Raw genomic sequence first — 22882 nt, 5'->3', positions numbered from 1 at the left:
GTTCACCAAATATTACAGAATAGTACACTAAGCTCAGGAAACAAAACTACATGAGCCCAAATCTCGAACTGTTGGGTAGAATCTAACTCGATATAAAACTATAGAGTAAGGTACTTCATTTCTTCTTAATCTGGTCCCCATAATGTAAACACAAAAGTCACATGTACAATCCTTCCAAGACTTTAATATGCCTGCTCATGGGTCTTTAATTTCTCCTCCCTCCCCCATGGTAGAAGAACCTGTAATAAAGGCTTACAAAGAAATGTATCCACTCCCTAGATCCCATAGAATATATATTTTCTCAACTTTTACTCAGAGACACAAACAAAAGTCAGGTTTTACATCCCCCCCATAATTCCCCGAGAAAGGAGAAAGTTCTAGTTGTTTTCATCCTGTTACATGGTAATTCTCATGCCCACCAACTGGAGACTTCCAAGAATGGTGTTAGAAATGAAGATGTAATTAGATTATTTACTCTCAGCAGATCTCTTTTGAAAAAAAGGCTTTAAACACAACCCAGGTAAATAATTTGAAAGAAGCAAGACTTTAATCAACAGATTTATCATCATTTCACTCTTCTGTCTGATATTTTGTGAGGTCTGGGTTTCAGAAAAGAAGAATGCCCAAACTAATATGAAAGAAGCAGAAGTAAATACAATTAGTTATTAACTATCAATGCCAATAATGAAGGGATTATTTATATTTCAAATTAATTTAACTCTTCCTGCACATTGGAATCACCAGAAGAGATTATAAAAAACTCAGATGCCCAGAATCCCACCTGAAGATATTTTTATTATTTAGCCTAGAGAGGGGCCTGGGCCTCAGTATTCTCTAAAAACCCCCAAATTCTAATGTTCTAATGTGCAGACAGGTTGAGACTACTGATTTAAACAAATGGATATTTCAAAGATTTTTTAAACTTAGTGAATGATATACCCAAATAAGACAAAATAATGGCTCTATCCCTTGAAAAAGAAAAACTGATGTAAAAACCAAGGCTATACTCTTGCTTGTCAAAGTAATGTGATTGCCTATCACAGATAAGACCATATTCCCATGTAGCATCCATGCCATCCAGTCCCACTGGTTGCAGCATACCTACATCTACCATTTTGATGGATAAAAGACTGGCCTGTAAGTTGAAGTAAAGCTTTAACTGGGGATCCTGATAAAATAGTATTACTGACTTTGCTGGGCTATGGTCTAGAATTTATGACGCATACATAGGGAGGTACAGCCAATCAACAAATAAAAAATTTTGATGCCAGTATACATATGCTCATATTAATACTCCATTTTAAAACGTTTTTAGGCACAGAGACGATATCCCCCAGGTGAGACCCAAAGCTGAAATCTGAGATCTAAATTATTGAGGAGAAAAGAGCAGTGTCATTTACTAAGCATAAATTGACCTGAAATAAATAAAAATGACTTCAAAGCAAAACTCTGTGGGAAATTAGACACGGCAACTCTTACACAAGCAAGTAATTAAGAAAGAATCCCTGAACTCACTCAGGTAGCACAATGAATTTCTAATTATTATATTGTCAAAGAATCCCTCCCAGACATGTGGTGGAAAATGATTAGAAAACATAAGAGTAAATTGGGTACACAATGAAAGACATACTCAATTACTATCCATGTGCAGATAGTTATTGAACCTTCTCTTTGTGATGACCATACTTAACTGGGAATTTGCTACATTGAATATGAAAGGCATTTAAAGAATAAGTTCTGGAGATCTAATGTACAGCTTTGTGATTATAGTCAGCAATACAGTAGTATAAACTTTAAACTCACTAAGAGACTAGATTTTAATTGTTCTCACTGCAGAAAGGAAATGATAATTATGTGATGTGATGGAGGGGTTAGCTAATGCTACATAATCATATTGCAATATATAAATTTATCAAATCAACATGTACTCCTTAAACTTACACAAGTTGATGTCAATTATATCTCAATAAAAAAATAAAGTGAATTCAAAAGTCATTTCAGATTATCTTTCTCATCTTTGTAAACTATTTTAGGTCAATTTTATGTATACACAAATGGACTTTCAAGATGTTTTACCACCAATATATTAAGAAGAAACTAAACACTCATTTTGGAAAACCCTTTTTCAATGTGAAAAGTAATTATAGATGTCATTCTGAAAATTTACTTCTCCAATGTGTAAATCACTTTATAGTAAATATATTATACTTTCACGACTAACCGCTGTTCTAAATAAAAACAACAAACAAAAATTATGTTTTGTAGAAATGAAGACAAATATGAGAAATGTCTAATGAATGGTATATGTTTCTAAATCCATTTATTAAGTGTAGGCCGTAAACTGCCAATTTTTTTATATTCTATCTCTCAACTCAAAAATTACTTATGTTCTTTTGGCATTTAAGAAGCAAAAATCACTCAGTCTTTAAAAAAAATCATTACAGGCATGCCACACAAGCAATTCAGACTTAAAAACCTATACTGTCACCCTAGCATAATCTAATTTTAGAAGACCATTGAACTGATAAGCTCAGAATAAGTAGCAGATTATAAAGAACATGTGATAGTTATATCTGCCCCAGTGGCTTAAATCAAATGTTGTAGAAATTTAATATGATCAATCAGTTGGGTCATGTGGGTGAGCCAAATGACTAATGCACTTAACTCTTCTGAGTAATGATGGTTATGCCATGATATCTTTGGCTATTATTTTTATTGTTGGTACTACGAGTCCCTTGGTTATTGCTTTCATAATTAATAAGTCACTTAACCTCTCCATGGCCCAGTTTCCTCATCTGTTAAATGAGCATAATAATTGCTCCCTATCCTCAGGGGTTGCAGTAAAGATTAATGAGCTAGCATTTAGAATGTACTTTGAGTTCTCCTAAAGAGGGAGACTATGCACAAAGTAAAACAAAACAAAACCCTCTCTGTGGCTAAGTACCAAAAGATAAATCTTTCTCTCCAGATAGATTAATCCACTTGTTTGCATTCCTAACACTATAACCTATACTTCCGAAAAGGTGACATTTAACCCAAAGTTAAAAATGAAAATGCCATAGAGGGCTACGTATTTTGAAAAAACATTTTTAATTCTCTACAGATTAGCAAACTTTTGAAGATAATCACACATTCTACCTAAAATCCTTTGTCATAGGTTTTCCATCAGTGAATGCAATACTCATTGTGCCAAGGGATTACTGTACAGAATTGGTAAAAGAAGTGAGTTGCTGGGGCCCCTGGGTGGCTCAGTCATTAAGCGTCTGCCTTCGGCTCAGGTCATGATCCCAAGGTCCTGGGATGGAGCCCCACATCTGGCTCCCTGCTCCGCGGGAAGCCTGCTTCTCCCTCTCCCACTCCCCCTGCTTGTGTTCCCTCTCTCGCTGTGTCTCTCTTTGTCAAATAAATAAATAAAATCCTAAAAAAAAAAAAAAAAGTGAGTTGCTGCCATAAAAAGAACCTAAATGTGTAACACTGACTTAAGGTCACATAGTAGATTGTAATGAAATTATTAGAAGAAAATGGGGAAATGAGGATCTATGAATATAGGGGGAAATAATATTTTTAAAGTGTGCCTTAGAGTAAGTTGGAAGATTGAAATGCACTAATGATCTTTTGGACTTGGCCAAAAAAATTCTAGACAAAATGACAAAATATTCAAGGTATCAGCTAGTTACTTTTAGCTACATAGGATAAGGTAGTACTAGAAAGATATAGAATATTAACAATCATCATTAACAAATCATCTAGAAAGATATAGAATATTCACAGTACTAGAAAGATACAGAATATTAACAATCATTAACATGAAGAGCAAGGACGAGAAGCAGGTGGGAGAGAAATAATTTAAAAGAACCAAGTTATTTGCAAACAGTACTTAGAGGTGATACAGTAGAGTTAGAATTTGCATGGTTGGGTAATTTTAAGTGTTCCTAATCTTCAATGTCTCAAGCCAGTAAAAGTTCTCCAGATTGTTTCAACATGGTGCCAGTCCTTAGTTAAAGAACAAATTAAGCATGTCGCTTGAGCTGCTTCGTTAAGACCTCTGAGAAAGTTAAGGCAATGCCTTGTAGATTTTCTGCTCCAGTAAAAAGCTTCTATCCCATTGCAAAAATTAGTCTAGAGAGAGGCACATTTTAAAAAGAACTGTGGGTGTGGTTTTTAGATTATAAATGGACTCAACTGGACATATTTAAAGGCCACGAAAGTTTAGCAGAAATGGTATGGGCAAAAGTACTGTCATCTTGGTGTAAAAGGATTTAATTTTAGAAGACCAATGAATTGGTAAACTCAGAATAAGTAGCAGATCATAAAGAACACATGATAGCTATATCTGCCCCAATGGCTTAAAGCAAATGTTTTAGAAATTTAATATGATCAAACAGTTGAGGTCATGTGGGTGAGCCAAATGACTAATGCATTAGCTCTTCTGAGTAATGATAGTCATGCCATGATATCTTTGGCTATTACTTTTATTGTTGATACTACAAATCCCTTGGTTACTGCTTTCATAATTCTGTTCAAAATGTACTAAAGTCTCTGGGCTTCCAAGTTTCTAGAAATAGGACTGCTGACTTATAAGCTAAATAAAGGTTGATGTTACATGCCACTGAGTTTTTCGTTGTTTGTTAAGCAACATCATTGTGGCAATCGGTAACTAACAAAGCCCAAACCATATGCAAAGCCTGTGCAGGGAAATAGAGATCCAAAAGTGAACGATACAGATTCAATCCCTGCCCCCCTGCTATGCCGTGTAGTGTAGAAACAGAGGAACTAAGCACACAGATTGGGTTGAAAATTTAATGAGAACTGAAGTAAAAAGTGCTCAGAGAATAGAAAGGAGGATCACCTTACCCGAACTGGGTAGGTTTGGGTACAGGAAGGATCAGGAAAATTTATCTGGAATAAGTGAAGTATAAATTAGGATTTAAGGAATAAAGGGAATAAAACCAATTAGGTTGATAGGAAGGGATAAGGATGAAAAAAAATGCATAACAGGCATTGGAGAAGCAGGTGCATCATGTACTTGTGGCACAACCTGGGGCTAAAACACAACAGTTTGGCTATAGTTGCAAGTGTGAGAGCAAGTGGCTATGAAATAAGAAGTCAGTCCATAAGGTATCTTATAAACACACCGAGGAGCTAGGTTTATATCCTAAAGCAAAGGGGAGAGGGTAATTTTGGAGGACTTGAAGTCACTCTTGGTAGCACCAGTGAGAACAACAGGGACAAAATTGGGAAAACAAAGTTAAATGGTTCTACAAGACCCTGGTCAGAGATGACACTAGGTCTTCTGAACCAAGACAGTAGTAAAGGAAACAGATATGTAGGAGATAGAATGGACAGGTGTAGGGAGTTGCCTGGAGATGTAGGATATATGTCTAAGATTTAACACAATTCTTACCACATAAGAGATGATCAGTAAATATTTCTTGATTAAAAACTTGATATCTTACAAATGAACATCCAGATGATGTAACTGAGAACATAAGATGCATGGCAACACTGGCTAAAGTAGGACATCTTGATCATTGGGTTAAAAAAAAGTTAAAATTAAGGATAAACATTTTTAAATTAAATGTTTTTATAGTTCCCTTTACCTATGATTTGCAATAAATTCCCCAAAGAATTGCTACATGCACCTCAATATATCATTTCAAAATACACAGTCTAGAAAAGAGCTTTCATAGTTTCTTTTTATTTTACTTATCAAATTACATCTTCTTCATGACAACAATAATCAGAAAACTGAAGCAATTTCAATTAGATAAACATGATGTGATCTCTTTTTAAATCCATTTTGAAATGATTTATCCTACTGTGGGTCATAGAAACATAATTGACTTGACTATGTTTAAAATCATCCTAAATTCTGAATATTTTTAATTAGCCATGTATTCTAGTAATGCTAACATATAACATCTGTCAAGCTTTAACTGGATGGTTAGCATATCATGTAGAGCTTTCATTTAATATTCAAAAAATACTGTGAGAATGGTCCTATTAGTCATTCCAATTTAGAGATGAGGAGTCAGAGGTTTACAATGAACAGTATCTTATCAAAACACAGCCAATAGGTTGTGGAGCCAGGAATTAAGCCCAGCTTTTCTGATTCACCGTTGTTTTCATTGGTAACAACTATTCTAAACTGTAGCCTCTATGTTTTTAGAAGTATTAAGTGATTTACATTAGATATTTGATACTATTTTAATGTCCTTTTAATATGTGGCAGGACTTTTTTTAATAACCACAAAAGAGAACACACATCTCCTTTGATACCACATTTTTTGGAAGACAGACTGTATTAGTACATGCAACAAGCCAGAGATTTCAGGTAGACCAAACCCAGAGAGAGAATGTGTAGAAATTGGAAAACCTGAGTCATGGGTTGCATAGAAATATAGGTGATTCAGCATCATTTTGTAAAACATATAACTCACTTTGAAAAATCCAGGGATTCTCAAAAGAAACCATCACACCCACAGGCTCTAGCTGAGGTATTTTTGAACGTGCAGTCTATCGGTATTCATTCTTTTAACCTTTATACTTCAGGGAGAAAAGAATGTGCTTGTTGCTTGGTAATATTTTGTATAGCGTTCAGCCCTGGGTTGAGATTTCAGTTGTACTACACCCAAGTTCCCAGATTTCAAGAAGGAAGTTTTGGCAACTCTTTTATTGTTTTTCAATAAAATCCCTAGGCCTTCAGTTATTTTATCATTTAAATATGATTAAGAACCTATTGTTTATGTCATATAGTTTCCCATTGTTTACATGGAATAACACTGAAGAACTACCAGTTTGTTCAATTTTGAGTTATTTTACCAGTCATGGCTTTACATTTATCCTTGGGAAGAATTTATATGGAGTGTAATGGATATAAAAGAAAAGAAGAAAGAACTCTTCTGGAAGACAATATACATGTAAGCTCAATAAACAAAGTCAAGCATGTTCTTTGGAAAAATAATTATTTAACGTTGTAGAATGGCATGACTCAGCTTTTGCAATAGTGAGGACTTACCCCTTTAAGACCAGGTATCTTGAGCCAGCTCTTCTTGCTTGTAGTAACAAAAATATACCATTCTTTAAAATAATTTTCTGGAACTGAGCATTCCAGAACAATTAACTAACAGCAGGGTCTTGTTAAATTTGTAAAAACAAGATGGAAATTCCTTTAGAAATCAATGCCTTAAGGGTGCTTCCTAGAGTGTTTGTATGCATTGCTGTTAATTAAGAAATAAAAGAATGGTATCAAATGTAAATAGAATACACACACTACTCCCTGGTTCATTGCAGAGTTGCAAAATGAGCATGCAATTACTTCAATTCCAGATTGCTAGGGAATATTTTTTTTTAATTTTATACCCATGGCTGGTATAAGTGTATAGTTTAGCAAGCTAAAGTATGAGGTTGAAATTAATATCATTTAGGGGTATACTAAAATAACTAAAGAAAAATCAACATCTAATGATTCTTTTAAAATCTTTTTTTTAATTTTTTCTAATTTCAACAGTAAGAATTCAGTATGTGATCAAGTTATCAACATAGGGTAATTGTCAACTTAGTGATTATCACTGTGTGGTTTTTATTGTGACTAGTGTAGATTCCAGAAGGCCTTAATTCTACAGAAAGAAAGTCTGTGCTGTTGGAAACAGAAAATTGTTCTATATCAATTTTCTCTTGGTGCTAGAGGTAACCCTGCATGTGAGAGCAAAAACAAGAGATGAAAGAGGGAGAAGAAAAGTCAGTAGCAAGGAGAAGTGAAAGGAGGGAAAAATGACACTAACACTGCAGAGTAATTGAGTTAAAAAAAATTAAAATAAATAAAATTTAAAAAGAAAGAAGAGAAAATTGAAAAGACTGAAAAGACAAAAAAGGGAGAAAATAAGCCTAAAGATAAGAAAAAAAGAATTTTTTTCAAATTGATTTTCCAGAGATAAACTTGCTCATAGTATAAAAGAGCTTCAAAACTTAAAATATTTGACTCTTCTGGAAAATAATAATGAAATGAAAACTCTGATGTATTTTTGAAACAGAAATACTCAACTTCTGGTATCAAATCACTTGCTTTAGGCACTATGTGTTATTTTACAAACCTTCTTCGAAAGTCTCAGATACTGTAATAATTTTAATGCATCATATATTCACTCCCTACAAAATTATTGACACTGACAATGTGCATTTAGCATTTTCAACAGCTGATTTCTTTTTGAAAATAAAAAAGTTATATAAGAAAAGCTATCTCTATTATTTCTGAATATCCAATCAGGGAAAAATTGATCAATTACAATTAATATAGTCAAATAGCACTATACTGATCATAATACTTTGCTCATATTTGGTTATACAATAAATGTGATTAAATAATAATGATTTTCCAGTTAAATGTAAAATACACATTCAAGTTTTCATCTAGCCATATGACAAATTCACTTTGAAAATAATTAAATGTTAAGAATTACATAGATTTGATTAAATACTCTATCTCATTCTTTGGATATTCAGTGTCCTCTTGAACTCTAAAATAAGAGCTAATTTAGTTTTGTAAGAATTCTTACAATGAAAACTACATAATTATTGGGCAAAGTTGCTGTTTTAAGTCACATAAAACCCAGTTCCATGATTGTTGATTTAGTCCTCCATGTGTCCAACTAAACCATAATCTCCTTAAAAGTGAGAAATAGATGTTATTTGCTCTAGAATACCAACGTGTAGTGTAACTTTTGGTACTCAATAGGTACTTGATGAATGTTTGATGAAAGAATTTATTTTATAGCTTGAGTCAGTTATTTTTAAAAACTCTACACTTCTGCATACTTAAATTGCCAATTCCATCTGTATGAACAGTGAAGGAAAATACCCAATGCTTAAAATTTTGCCCAACCTACAAAGAATTTAAAAAGACTTGGTAAAATATAAAAAGACTTATGAAGTGAGACTGGCTCCCTAAAGTGAAATCTCCCCATTTAAACTACTTTGGTCCAGTGAGATCAGCTGGAGTAAGAAGAAAGGAATAACAAAGAGGAGGGGAAAGCACTCTATATGCCTGGAATTTGGTACAAGCTCTCTTTCCATTTAAGTGTCCCACAGGGCTGTCCCTCTGGAAACCATTGATAGTTCAGTGTCATAACCCATTTTCAGACTCTGTGCCTTATAGAATATTAGGCAGATGAATATATGGATAACAAGCATTGTTTCTACTTGTTTCTAGCATTTATTTTCCTTCTTTTCTGCAGGCTTCTGGACAAGTAAAACTTGTCTGACCTTAACAGAAAGAAATGTATATATGAGAAATATTCTTGCATGTAATCATTCTATTCTTCTGGAATAGCTAAGCCTTGTGGAGTCTGAATCTACTACTATTTAATATACATATATTAGTAAATATATGAATATATAACTAATACACTATATTAATATACTCATTACATTAATTATATGTTAATACATTATATATTTATATACACTAATATATATTCATTTATTTATATATATTTACAGTCAAAGATAAAACCTTATTGAGGAAAAAAGAACGTTACCTGTGGGCAGATTTTCCGTCGAACAAAAAGGGAATCCTTGTAAAGCAAAAAACTCCTTGCCATTTGCAAGTATTGAAATGTTTTGCCTTGATCACCATGTATTTAGTTGTACACCTCTCTATTCCCTGAGGTATACATTATTGGTTATTCTGCACAAATAACAGTGTTGCTACACACTTACATTCATTAAGAGAGAAAGGTTTATTTGCACTCTCATTTTAATATGTAAATTGTAAATAACCGGAAGGACTTACCTTGAAGAAAGTCATGGTTGCACCGTCCTCCACTGTACCGTACTCTATCTTGGTTTGTTTAGCTAAATCATCAGCAGAGTCAATAGGGGATTCCATGCGTTCCACTGTCAGAAAGGCGGCTAAGTTAGCAGTATACGAAGAAATGATGATAAGTGTGAAAAACCACCAAATGCCTCCCACTATCCTGGTGGAGAGCGCTTTGGGCATGAGCTCAGAACCTAACAGAGATTGGGGGGGGAGGGGAAAGGTGAAACGAATACAGAGAATTTGATCAGCAGTCAGATACTTTTGGTCACAGTGGCAGAATGGAATCACTGTGTCGTAAAAGCTTAAATCATAGGTTCACATATTGCTTTAGTAAGCAAGCAACAACCATTGGGAGAGCGGAGGCTAATTTCAGATAATAAAACAGTCTCTTGAGACACTTTAAGTATAGTGGCAGGAGACTCAAGTTCTACCTGAGACAGTATAAATTAATTAGTAATAACATTTACAAAAATAACATTAGAAGGGAGAAAAAAATCTCTCTAGTTTATAAACTACTTGTATAATTTTTCATATTCTTGTTAGTTACTTCAGTTTTAGAAGAAATGGTTTAACATATGTTCAAATCCATTTCTTAACAAGCTTTACGTAAAGTTTCATTTTTCATGTACATGAAAGCTCATAAATTTTGTCTATCTTGCTGTTTTAAAAAGTTATGTTTTACAAAAATACATTTCAATTACCTACATTCCTCGAGATACAGGGTTTTAGTCCAGGTTTGTTTTAAAATAAGGTAGTAAATTATTTCCTTTTGTATAAACAAATGTCTCCCATCACTATAGTTAGCCTCAATGAGAGAATCAGAATAAGAATAAAGAGTTAAATTGTCACATTTATTTTTACATATATATAAATATTTCATAAATATATTACAAACATGGCTGGAGTTGCCTGCTCATGGTATTAGTAAGAGAATGGGATCCGAGAATTCTATTTTACTTTTGATTATTATTAATTTTAATTAATTTAGAATATAAAATAAAATCCTAACAATTTTAAAATCAAGTCTTACAGTTTTAGCACATTGTTTACATTAAACACACTATTTACAGTCTTAATGTTAAAATGAATACATATCAGCATGTGTGATTTTTTTATGAGAAGTATACTAAATTTATGGATTTATGTAATATATTACTATACAATTTTAATCATTTTGAATCTATAATCAAGAAAGCATTGGCTACAAATTACTTAATTTTTAAAGGGTTTGAGTAAAATGGAATGAAGCAAAGATGGACTGCATTTGCTGATTTGTTTTATAGTCATGTCTTTAACATAATCACTGATGCAATAACATTAACACATCTTTAGACGGAAAGAAAACTACAATCATTCATGTTAACATTGAAGAGAAGTGGTATCTCTTCAATGTTAACTGAATGTGAAGAGAACTGAAATATATCAAAACAGCCCACCTTACACTGCAGTTCATCTTACTCCTGTAATTTCAAACAAACAAACAAAATTTTAAAAAGCAGACAGACTTGGACATGACAGCCAACTCCAGCTCCAGACTCTGCCTACCACTCTGTGAGGAAAATAAAACAAAAAACAAAACAAAACAGAAAAGTACCTTTCTGATGTAGTTGCTCCTAGGCCCTGTCAGACACACACTCGAACACTGTAATACTAAAATACTCCCAAGATGATCAGCGGCAGCTTTGGCTGCCCGTTCTACTTTTTTTTTTTTTTTTTTTTAAACACCACCACCAATAAGTCAACCAAGACTGGGAAAGAAAAGAACAGTGGAGACATTCGACAAAAATGGCCCAATTACCACAAGTTCATATCTTACCCAAGGACTTAAAGCAAGTACCTCCTAGGCTTGTGAATCAGAGCCTGGTTAGGGGCTGACTGTCATGTACTCAAGGTAACGTCATGTCCAGCACTATATCCCACTAATTCCTGGGGAGCTGGGCATCAGCCAGTTTAGTATGGGTTCCTCTTTCATGTATCCACCAGCAGTGAAGTAGTTATGTGGCAAAGCAAATGTATATTTGAATTTTTCATTCCTTGGATCACTTGTCATCAATTTCAGAGATATCAAATATTGTCTTATTTCTAATTGACAGATTGTATAGATATCAAGGTAATCTTATCAGTAAACAAATCTCAAAATCCTCCAAATATTTAGAAAATAGAAGTGAAAAAAAGAATTTTATTTTTTAAAGTAGTAGCAAACATAATTTTGAAAAATCTTTGTTATGTTTGGGTCTTATTATCAGGATAATTTACTGCAGACTGTTAAAGTTAGTTATCAGCACGTAACTAGCAGTTTGCCTGGGTGAACCGTATTGCCCAATACTGCTTGTAAGAGATGTCTGTCTCCTATGACAGGCTTTTATTCACTTCTAATATTTCCTAAGAACTCCAGTATTGTCTTCCAAGTGTTGAGTAAGTCTAAGGAAAAAAAAACATTGGACCCAAAATGTAGGAAAGGGAAAATATAACTGTTGACTATTCATTTTATTTAGAAATAGATGCCACAAACTTAGATTAGTTCATGTAAGAGTTCTTGAATTCTCAAGTTTTAGGTTTAAAATATTTATAAAGCTATATATATGGATGCTCATATTTTTATTTTTTAAATTTTTTTAAAGATTTATCTATTTATTTGAGAAAGAGAGAGCGTGCACAGACACGCAAGTGGGGGAAGGGGCAGAAGGAGAGGGAGAGAAGAAGACTTCCCACTGAGCGCAGAACCCACACAGGGCTGGATCTCACCATCCTGAGATCATGACCTGAGTGGAAATCAGGAGTCAGATGCCTAATTGACTGAGCTACCCAGGTGCCCTGGATGCTCATATTTTTAAAAGAAAAAATTTATTTCAACTTGATAGGCCTTTCTTACAACATGTATTTGTTAAATTAATTTTTTGATATGTAGTTATTTATTCTTACCTTAGGAAATAGTTTATAAAGCAACAGTAATGAATTAATAAATCTATGCATAAGATTAAACATGCAAGAACAAAGTACCTTTTTATAAACAGCCTTTTATAATTTAACCATAAATTTTCACCTCTTCAGATCTGTAATGCAATTACCAAAATAATTTCTTCAAAGTGGATAATAAGTACACAACTAAATCTTAAGGTAAACTCTGATAATAGGTGTGGTAACTCTCATGAAGGAGTACATTTTTCTCCCTAATCCAGTCATTGTCACTTGTTCAAATTTGGGGTATTTTGCTTTATTTGCTAATTCTAAAACTTAAAAACATTACATTTTTAAAGCATAAAATAGTCTTAGATCCTGGCTAATGGAATCTTTTGAATAGAAGGTCTGAAATATCACTTTATTGAACTTTATCTAAATATTAAAAGATTAATTAAAAAAACATAGCAGCAAAAATAAAAATAAATTCCACTTGGGAGAACTGAGACTAAAATAAGGAATTCATAGTTATATATAAACCCTTAAGACATATTGCATGTATTATGTCATTTTCTAAGAAGTATAGCCTTTTACTTTTAACATTAATATTATAAATTTTAAATAATTATGAAAGTATTTTTGCATGCACATCTGAGCATGCATTATTTTATATTCTTATATGCTATCAGATGCAGCTAATATTTTACTTGTAAAGGAAACTAAATGGTTAAATATTTTAATTTTGTAAATTTATACACAGTAGATTTATTAGTCATGCAACACAAATGCATCTAATCATCAAGAATTGATATAAAATAATTTTTTACATCAAAATGAGTCAGGAAACAGAAGCATTACACTGTATTCCTGTCTCAAGGAGATGTAATCTTAGTAGTACTTTAAATGGATCAGGTTAGCTTGGTTAACTATGAAATAATGTACCTACTGTGGGTTAAGAAAAAAAAAATTAGATGAGTATACTGTATGTGCATTTGCAAAAGCTAGTTATTTTCTCAGAATCTCTCTTGGATGGGATTTGAGAATGCCTAAATGCATTAGGTAGATGGAGAAGCTGGATTATGGTTACATGCACAGAGGCACCCATGCAAGCGACTTGAGCTGTCACCCCCAGCAAAGAGTGGGACATGGTGCCCAAGGGAAATAGCAGGCTGAATCGTATACCTTGCTGCATGAGAGCTCCAACTCCAAACCAGAAACTATTTAGCAAGGTAAAATTATTTTCCACCACGTCTGAGTCAGGATTGCAAGGGTGTGGGTTATACCACTCATAGGGACTAAACCTGTGGTAATTGACAGAAGAAAAGAATATATTTAAATGGCAGTGAGAAGAAATTCTATCCAGCATTTTTGCTGCAAAAGAAACAGAAAGACAGGTAAGATTAAGGAGAAACCAGAAATAAGCATTTCTATAGTACAATTTCATATGCACGACAGCACGTGTGAGGTTTTAAAGATCCCTGTCCTAAGATGATAAATTGCATTTCTTTATTATATACTACTTGTGAGAGGAAAATCTGTGTATCAGTAAACCAAGATTATCCTTTAAGACTTAGGTTTTTTCAAGTACAGAATAAAAATAAAAAGTCTAAAAAATCATTAAGGAAGAAAACAAACTTAGTTATGAAATAAACATTTTTAAAACTGTGGAAAAATTGTTAAAGACAGAAGAAACAATATAAAATCAGCTTAAGATTTTTTTATGATATAATAGAAACTACCAAAGTGACAGAGTTTAAAATAATCAGTGAATAATTATATATCTAAGAAAATAGTGCTATGAATTTACATCTTTCTGTGTTAACAAACTCAGCTCTAAACAGAAAACCAAATCAGAGTGAACTGCATTCTAATACATGCCTCTGACATAATTATAGGTTTCAGAGGGTATGGAAATATTCATGATATCAAAGCAGTGTTAGAAGCAGGAATACATATTGAGGCTGATTGGTTTTCACTTATTACTTGGTTTCAAGTCTATTACTTCATTCTGAATCACTGTTTTAAGACAAAGAAAATCGAATCTAATTTTTGAGGCTAGTTCTAGATGGTTTTAGAAATATTGGTAACGTCTCTCAAATAATTCAAACTGAGGAACTGCTAACTTGTACACATAAAGTAATTTATTCTAATTATAATCCAGATATATTTATTAATTAATGGTACTATCCAAAAATATCACCACCATAATTAAAAATACTTCGTCTAATTACTAAACTAACAAAATATTTTCCCTAATATCTCAAATTTTAAAGCCACTCTTTTATAAACCAAATTAGCGTGCATGCCCTTTATGAAAGTGTTAAAAAATCTTACATTCAATCAAAGTTATTTGAATAATGTATCTGTCACTTCAGAGAGCCCAATTTCCTTCACAATAATCTTTTACATATTAAAATTCAGAGGATCAAACAAACCATTTTCATCTTTCTAATGCAATTTTAGAACAGCCCTGTTTAATAGCCTACCCTTGACAAACAAAGAAATGTTTTGTTTGGTTCTCCAAGTTAAACTGATACACTGAACAGAACGGTTGACTGGATAGTAATTAAACGTTCTGATCTGATTTGTTGTGTCTGACGCAACAGGAGAGCTGGCTTTGGTTGTAGATATTTTATTTTTATTTAAATTCCCTTATTACTTTTACCCTAGTGAAAATAATTATATACATCTTTAAAAGTATTTCCAAGTATCAGAATGGTAGCCATCAATGTTCACACAACAATATCTTCTTTCAAATATTACCCATTTTAATTAACTATCGAAAGAATGCATTGCTCGTCAGAGACAACGTGATCTTGCCGTTATCACCCAGCTCCACACCCTTGACAAATTGCATAACCTCCCTGTACTGTGTCCTTATCTGAAAAAGAAAGACAGTGGTAAGACCTAACTTTTCTAGGTGCTGTAAGGACTGCATAAGTTAATAGTGCTGGCAGACAGCAATCATTCAATAATTTGACACAATGGTATTATTGAATATTGTTAAATGTTGTGACTTTGCCTGTAGTTATATACTCATACTTCTATTTTTATTTCTTAATAATTAAACCATTCTTTCCCTACTCCTGCAAGTTTATTAGCATACACACAGAGCTGGTCTGTAAAGGTGGGTTTAGTGTTCTCACATGGCAGATTATAGAAACAGAGTGAGAACACGTAATTTGACTGATTGACATCCCTAGTTTCACATAGAATTCCATGAGCCACTGAGTTTTATATAGGTGCTTCAAGGGATTCCATGAAAGGATGGACGAGCAATGGGGTGGTAGGGATTGGAGAAGTGGAAATAAAAATATGCAACATTCTGTCCTCCCATCCCAAATATATATATACATTTTTTAATTCTGAGAAGGAAAGAAGGAAGGAAGGTGGGAAGGAAGGAAAGAGGAAAAGAAGAAATGAGAAAATAAAAGGAGTTAGGGAGGAGGAATCTGGAAATGATGGCACTGATTTCAACGGACTAACATCTACTTCAATGAGGGAGTCTCACGTAGTTTATTTGAAAGAGGGAAAAACTTATGGTAAACTAATAATTAAATTTGAATTATGTGCACTTCTCACATCGTCCACTTCCTTCCTCTGCTTTTTCCCTTAGGATGGACAAAGTCCCCAAAAGATGCAAATCTAGCCAAGAAAAACGCTGTCTAACTTGAATTTACAATTTGCTCCTCATGGTGACCCCGAGGAAGCTTTTCCTCAGTCTCCATTTGATTCATTAGCATATACTAATGGTGGATCCTAATGTAAATCACTCCTTTCCTCTTTAAACCCCTACTCCCAAACAACACCCTCACCCCGAAACACACACACACATTCATGCTCACTCCCTCACTCACTTACTGGCCTTGCACTGCTTAGTCTGTGGTCAGCTTTATCTCCTTCACATTTAAGTAACACAGCTCTGATTCTAGTTTCATTCTCTATTATTTTCTAAATTAAATTACCTCTCACCTCTAAGAGTAATTGCCATGCTCAATTCTATCCTCTCTATTTTCAACAGGTCTTGTTTCAGTATCTGTCGCTACCTTCCAACTCCTTCAGATTCAATTTTAAAAATTCTATTGGCCCCCGTAATATTTTTTCTGTTCCTAAAATATATTTCAGCCCCCTTAAGTCTATATATTTAACCCTAATCACTCTCTTGACCTGATGTGAATTCCCAATAGTCTGACACTAGACTTTTCAATATTAATATGCCCAATGTGAACATGCAATCTTTCTCCTAATCCTGCCCTCTTACTGTCTTTTCCATCTCTGTCGAATAGCATCACCTGGAAGCATCCCTCAGTTAAAAACTGCAGTGGTCCTGTCGATAGCCCTTAGCTCACTCAGCCTTCACACTTTTTGAGTCAACTTCAGTTCTTTACATTCCTTTGCCCCACAACCCTGACCTCCAAACATTTGTCAAATTGTATCAGTCTGCCTCCAGAATGTCCCTTTCATTTCTTGCCTCCCTTTTCCCCGTTCATTTCCACTGGCATTAAGGTTAGTTCAGGTCCTCATTTCCTATAGCAGTTGTCTCCGAACTGGTCTTCCCACTTCTATTCTAAACTTATCATCTTGACATACTGCTTCCCAGTTACTTTTCATGTAGAATAATTCCCATAATGCCACATCTCTATTAAAAACAAATCTTCAATCATGCCCAGTCTATATACAAAATACCTACACTTTTAAGCATGGAATTCACGATCCTCTACACCATGCTCCAAAATACCACTCCATGATTATGTTCCATTACTTTTTCTCCTAACCCTTGGGCTACTGGCCACTTTACAAAAAAAAAAAAAAAAAGAGTCCTATATTGATTTTTAACCATTTCTTTGCTCGTATTATCCTTCAGCCTATAATTCCCTAATCTCCACTCCATAGATATTTAAATCCTATACCCACCCCTCAATTCCAAAACAGGACCACCATCTAGTTGTAGTTGTCCTGATTCTTTCACGGAGGCCATCTAACGTAGAGACTGGCGACTATCCCTAGGATTCACTGCCCTTCCCTGGTTTTAGCAGGAATATTGCTGTCCAGCTAATAAAACTATACCTCTTATTTTCCCTTGAATGCAACTAAATTTGAGCCACTGGAATTTGAGCAGAAATAATGTGTACAACTTCTCAAAATTCTCCATAAGGATATTTGCCCTGGACTTTCTTTTCCCTCTGCATCTTTTAGGAGATGGTGATGACTAGAGTTGTATTAGAAGCCCTATGTTGAGAATGACAGAGCTGTTCCACCAGCCTTGAACTGTACTCCTCTGGACTGTGAAGTAAGAGAGAGACATGTTTTTTGATTCCAAGCACTGGGTTTTTTGTTTTGTTTTGTGGCTATCTTTGTTAAAGAAGTTTAACCAGTATTTGAATGACTTAGGTTACTCTTTCTTTCTTCATGTCTATAGCACTAAGAGCTTCAAGTCATACTTATTGTAGCCTGGCTTCTTCACTGCAAATTAGTACATGTATATCTCCCTTCTTCTATTAGATTGTAAATGAATACATCCAAATACAATTTCTGATTTATCTCGTGTATCTTAGAATATCTAGCACAAGATTTTAAACCTAGTTGGCACATAAAGCATTTTGAATTATTCTGATGCTCCTTCTACTTCTCCTCTCTTTCTTTTTCATTTTCTGGCCATACATATAAAATGATAATCCTATTTTTCCACACCTAATTCCTCCTTAACCCTGAGCTTCCATCCCTGTAAAAATATTGTTTTTGAACCCATTGCATTTTTTTAAATGTCATCTTTTAATTATTTTTCAGGTTCTACTAAAATTATTATTAAACACCAGCCCTATGATACCTTCCTTTTAACTTCTGTGACATGGACTCCTGCTTCTCTACCCTATGCCCCACTAACGGGAGATCCCTTTTGGCTAAGTCTTGACTCTCAGATCTTTCCTCCATTACTGATGACCTAACACACTCATGGCTTTAGCCTCTGTGCTGATAATTTCAAAACCCTCTCAATTTATAGCCATCAATTCTTACTCAAAGTATTTCCATTCCTACTTAGGCAGCTCATCATTACCTCATACTTCAAAGGCTTTAACATTGAACCCAACAACTTCTCCCATACTAGCTCTCCTTCCCAATGTCTCAATTTCTAAAAAACATGGCACTTCTCTGAGTTCTTGAGGCTTAAAGTTTATCTTTCTCTTAACCTCCTTCCTTTCTTTTTTTTTTTTTAAAGATTTTTTATTTATTTGACAGAGAGAGACACAGCGAGAGAGGGAACACAAGCAGGGGGAGTGGGAGAGGGAGAAGCAGGCTTCCTATGGAGCAGGGAGCCCAATGCGGGGCTCGATCCCAGGACCTTGGGATCATGACCTGAGTCGAAGGCAGACGCTTAATGACTGAGCCACCCAGGCGCCCCTTAACCTCCTTCCTTAAATACAAATATGTATAAGCCATATCAACTTTTGTTTGATGATGTTTCTTTGCTTTGTCCCATCAACTTCCAGTGCATTTTCATCTCAGTTCTGAATCATGGGTTTTCAAAAATCAATTCCTACTTGGTTCCCCCTTTTTTCCATTTTGTCTTGCAAACTATCTTCATATTTAGGTTTGCACCATGCAAATTCCCTTCTCTAGAACCAGTCGATTTCTTTTAGCTATTGAACTGGTTTAACATTCTATGCTTCTGGATTTCCAGATTCTATATGATATGACTCAGTATTTTTAACCTTTTCAAGAATGTTGTGTAGACTGGCCAATTGTCTCATTATGCCTTTGCTTATGCTGTTTCTAAATGAGAAGTCATCTTCTCTTCAGTTGTTTCACCCAGCTAGCTACTATCCTACACTTTTCTAAAACTCCATAGTGGGGGGGGATGGGGTAACTGGGTGGTGGGCATGAAGGAGGGCACGTGATGGAATGAGCACTGGCTGTTGTATGCAACTGATGAATCACTGAACTCTACCTCTGAAACTAATAATACACTATATTGTTAATTAATTGAATTTAAAATTAAAAAAAGGAAACCTCCCCCAAAAAATAACAACAACAAAAAACTCCACAGTGTTTACTTTTTCCCCAAAGCTTGCTTGTTTCAAATCTCTATATATGATCTACTACTTTGGGCTCTATAATTGATATTTTAGGTAGCAATTTTATATTCCCACAGTTTTATGAGGTCCTTGAGAGATGGGATTTTTATTATCATTATTATCATCATTATTAATATATTTGTATTACTTCAGTTGTCTAAAAATGTCATAATAAAATGCCTATAGGTTTGGGGACTAGAGGACTTAAGCTTTAGCAACATGTATGTTTTGTACTTGGTGACAGATTGCTAATCTAATTCTGGAATTTTTTTGTCACTTTCCACTTCAGCCATGCTTAATTGTTCGTATTACTTAAATGAGCTGTAGAGTTTGTCAGCATAGTGATCAGGCCAGGTCAGTGCTAATATAGGTTAGCATGGAGCCACCGGTATGTTGAGAATTTACTTGAGAAGCAGAGTATAGGAGTGGGTGTTATAACTAACTTCAGCATAAAAGCACATAGCTGTAAATACAAGAGTATTTCTAGAAATTGGATCTAAATGGACTGAGAGTCACAAGGGTAACTCTACTTCTAGAAGATGAAGGTGCTATTAGTTTAATTCAGGAATGCCCTGAAGAGAAATAGTTATAAGAGCTATCATACTTGGGTAGCAAAGTAGATTAAAATCCAGAAAGAGAAAGGATAAAGTATGCATATTCTGCTAAAATTATGCCATTTTGATGGCATCACTTGTGGGAGCAGACATAAAGTGGGGACTTCTCAAGCCTTTAAAAACCAGGGTTGCCTTTTACTAAAGGAAGATTTTAAAACAAGGCATGAAAAGACCAGTTGAGGCACTCCAGGTAAGGTAAGCTTAAATAATTGCCTATTGAAAATGAGGCATACAATTAAAAATTACACTATTTCCTTATGTTTGTGTCATACTTGCCAATTATAAAAACAAGTTCAGCTATATATGATCTTATCTTGAGCTGCAACAAATAGCCCAAGATAAGAGAAATATTATTATTATTATTAAAAACTGAGATTGAGTGAGATTCAGACGACTCAGGGATCTGCTCAAGTGCATAGAAAATTGGAGCCAGGTGTGCAATGAAGGAGGCCTGCAAGCAAGTCCCTGCTCTCTTATTGCTCTCATTCTAGTCAGCGTTCAGTCTTTATCATCTGCCACAAAAAAGAAAAAAGAAAAAGAAAGAAAGAAAGAAAAAGAAAGAAAAGGGAATTTCTATGATCTAATTCAGTTCCCAGTAATAGAAGAATCTTATTTCTAGTTTGCCTGCTCTCTGGTCAATGAGGAATTGCTTAATTCTCATGCAGAATAAAAAAGACTCTTTGTTTTTATCACTTTTGTTTTTAGCACACTTATACCCTGTGCTCCATAGAATTAAATTTTGAGCACTGAAAACACTCAAAAATTAAGATTTGGTCATGACTTGATGTCATTGGAGCACAAAGAAATATTCACAAATGTTCAACAAAAGATCATGTTTTGGTTAAAAATGTATTAACTGCCATCTGATTTCTATTCAGAAATATTACAAAATTAATGTTATTTTTCTATTTACCACTATACCAAGCTTAATAATATAAACTTCTAACGTCAAAATTAAATAATATATGCATAGATATAAAATCCTTAAAGGATGTTCAAATTTATCTGAAGTCTGAAATATTTTCACACTATTATCTTTGCTCTATATTTTGCCATTGCCACTTCAATTCTAACTATTTTGTACATGGAATATAATATTGCTTCTCTTACACTGTCAGGAAAAGTTATCTCTTTGAATCTATGAAAAGAGGCTAAAAAGCAAGAGTCTCAGCAATTTTTGTGAACCATCACAGTATCTTCGAGATGAAATAAATCAAGTTAAAGGAGTTTAACTCAACATATTGGGAAAAGAAAATAAAACCTTCTCAGGTAGAATGCTTATTTTTCAAAACTGTTCATTTTTAATTATCTTTGCTTTCAGAAAAGGAAATATCAAGAAGTAACCTTAAAAGATTTTTATGTGCCTATTAAAAATAATAATCAAAGATAGTACCATATGACTTTGGGAAATGCACCATGTCAAACATGGTGCTGTTCAGCTCTCTTCCTAACACCTGTATAAGACCAGGGGTTCATGACGAGAAAGTTCTGTAAAAATGCCCTTGCCATTGCAAAGCTTAGTCTGTCCAGTTATCTCTGAGGTTACTCAAAGTCTAAGAAATGCAGACATTTCCTCCATTACTTTTACTTGATAGCAAACAAAACAGTACTGTCTTCAGCAGCATGTTCCACCAATATATAAAACCTGACTCTGAGCAATTGCTTTATGGGCATGATCTATTTATATTCAGCAAGTATCATTTAACTTTTAGTTTTTCTTCGTTTGATTGCTTTTTACTTTCTGAATCCATACTACCAAGCAGACCACTTCCAGTGCATAATTAATGCTAACAATTATCCTTAGCCAGAAACTTCATATTGTGATCATTTCAAATAAAGTTTCTCTAATTTAAGTAACACTTTTTTTATCAGAAATTAGGATGATTGATATTCTGTGGCATTTGATATTCTGTACTTTATGTTGCTAGTTATCAATAAAAAACATGTATCCCAAAATAATTTCAGTTGTTCAGTATGTTAAATTCACTTTCCTTAAAAAGTAATTGCGTGTGCATCAGAATATGAGTCACACCAGCCCACGTTGGAATTTTTTTAATCGAGCATATATTAAGTACTTTGAGAACTTGTTTCTAAGAAAAAGACTTCCCTATAGTTAATTTTAGTTACCTTCCAAATCATTAATGAGCAGGATATTAGTTAGGGTTGTATTGTGTTTTCTATGTTCAAACGTAAAAGGCTTCATAATGTAAAAATAATGTGGTGAGGTTTTGAAGGTGGATGAAGTTAAACTGTGGTTAAGAAAGAAATGAAAGGAACAAAACATTTGGAAAAATTGTTATATAAACTAGGAATACACGAGTTTGCAATTTAGAAAGATAATTTTTTTAAAAAACACAATTGAACATAAATACATTTAGTTCACTTAAATATAGTTCAGAGCTTAAGAATAATCTATCATACACTCATGACTCCATTTAATAAGAGTAGATAAACTCTAATGCAACATATTAGCTAGTTAG

General features: G+C 33.9%; 1 protein-coding gene across 7 annotated transcripts in view; it reads right to left on the bottom strand.

Annotated features, from left to right (window-relative positions):
* GRIK2 (glutamate ionotropic receptor kainate type subunit 2) overlaps positions 1-22882 on the bottom strand; it is a 647288-nt gene that overhangs the window by 105694 nt on the left and 518712 nt on the right. For 6 of the 7 annotated variants that reach the window (XM_081828716.1, XM_081828715.1, XM_081828719.1 and 3 more), the window contains exons 13-14: positions 13898-14016; positions 9791-10008 (exon numbers count right to left, since the gene is read on the bottom strand). In XM_081828716.1, coding sequence (XP_081684842.1) covers positions 9791-10008; positions 13898-14016 — 337 coding nt within the window. The remainder of the gene's footprint in view (positions 1-9790; positions 10009-13897; positions 14017-22882) is intronic. The other variant, XM_081828720.1, reaches the window with a different exon arrangement.

The sequence above is a fragment of the Leptonychotes weddellii genome, chromosome 8, assembly GCF_054177405.1.
Source record: "Leptonychotes weddellii isolate Sample4059 chromosome 8, ASM5417740v2, whole genome shotgun sequence".
Classification (NCBI taxonomy): domain Eukaryota; kingdom Metazoa; phylum Chordata; class Mammalia; order Carnivora; family Phocidae; genus Leptonychotes; species Leptonychotes weddellii.
This window is presented reverse-complemented; position numbering and strand designations above follow the sequence as displayed.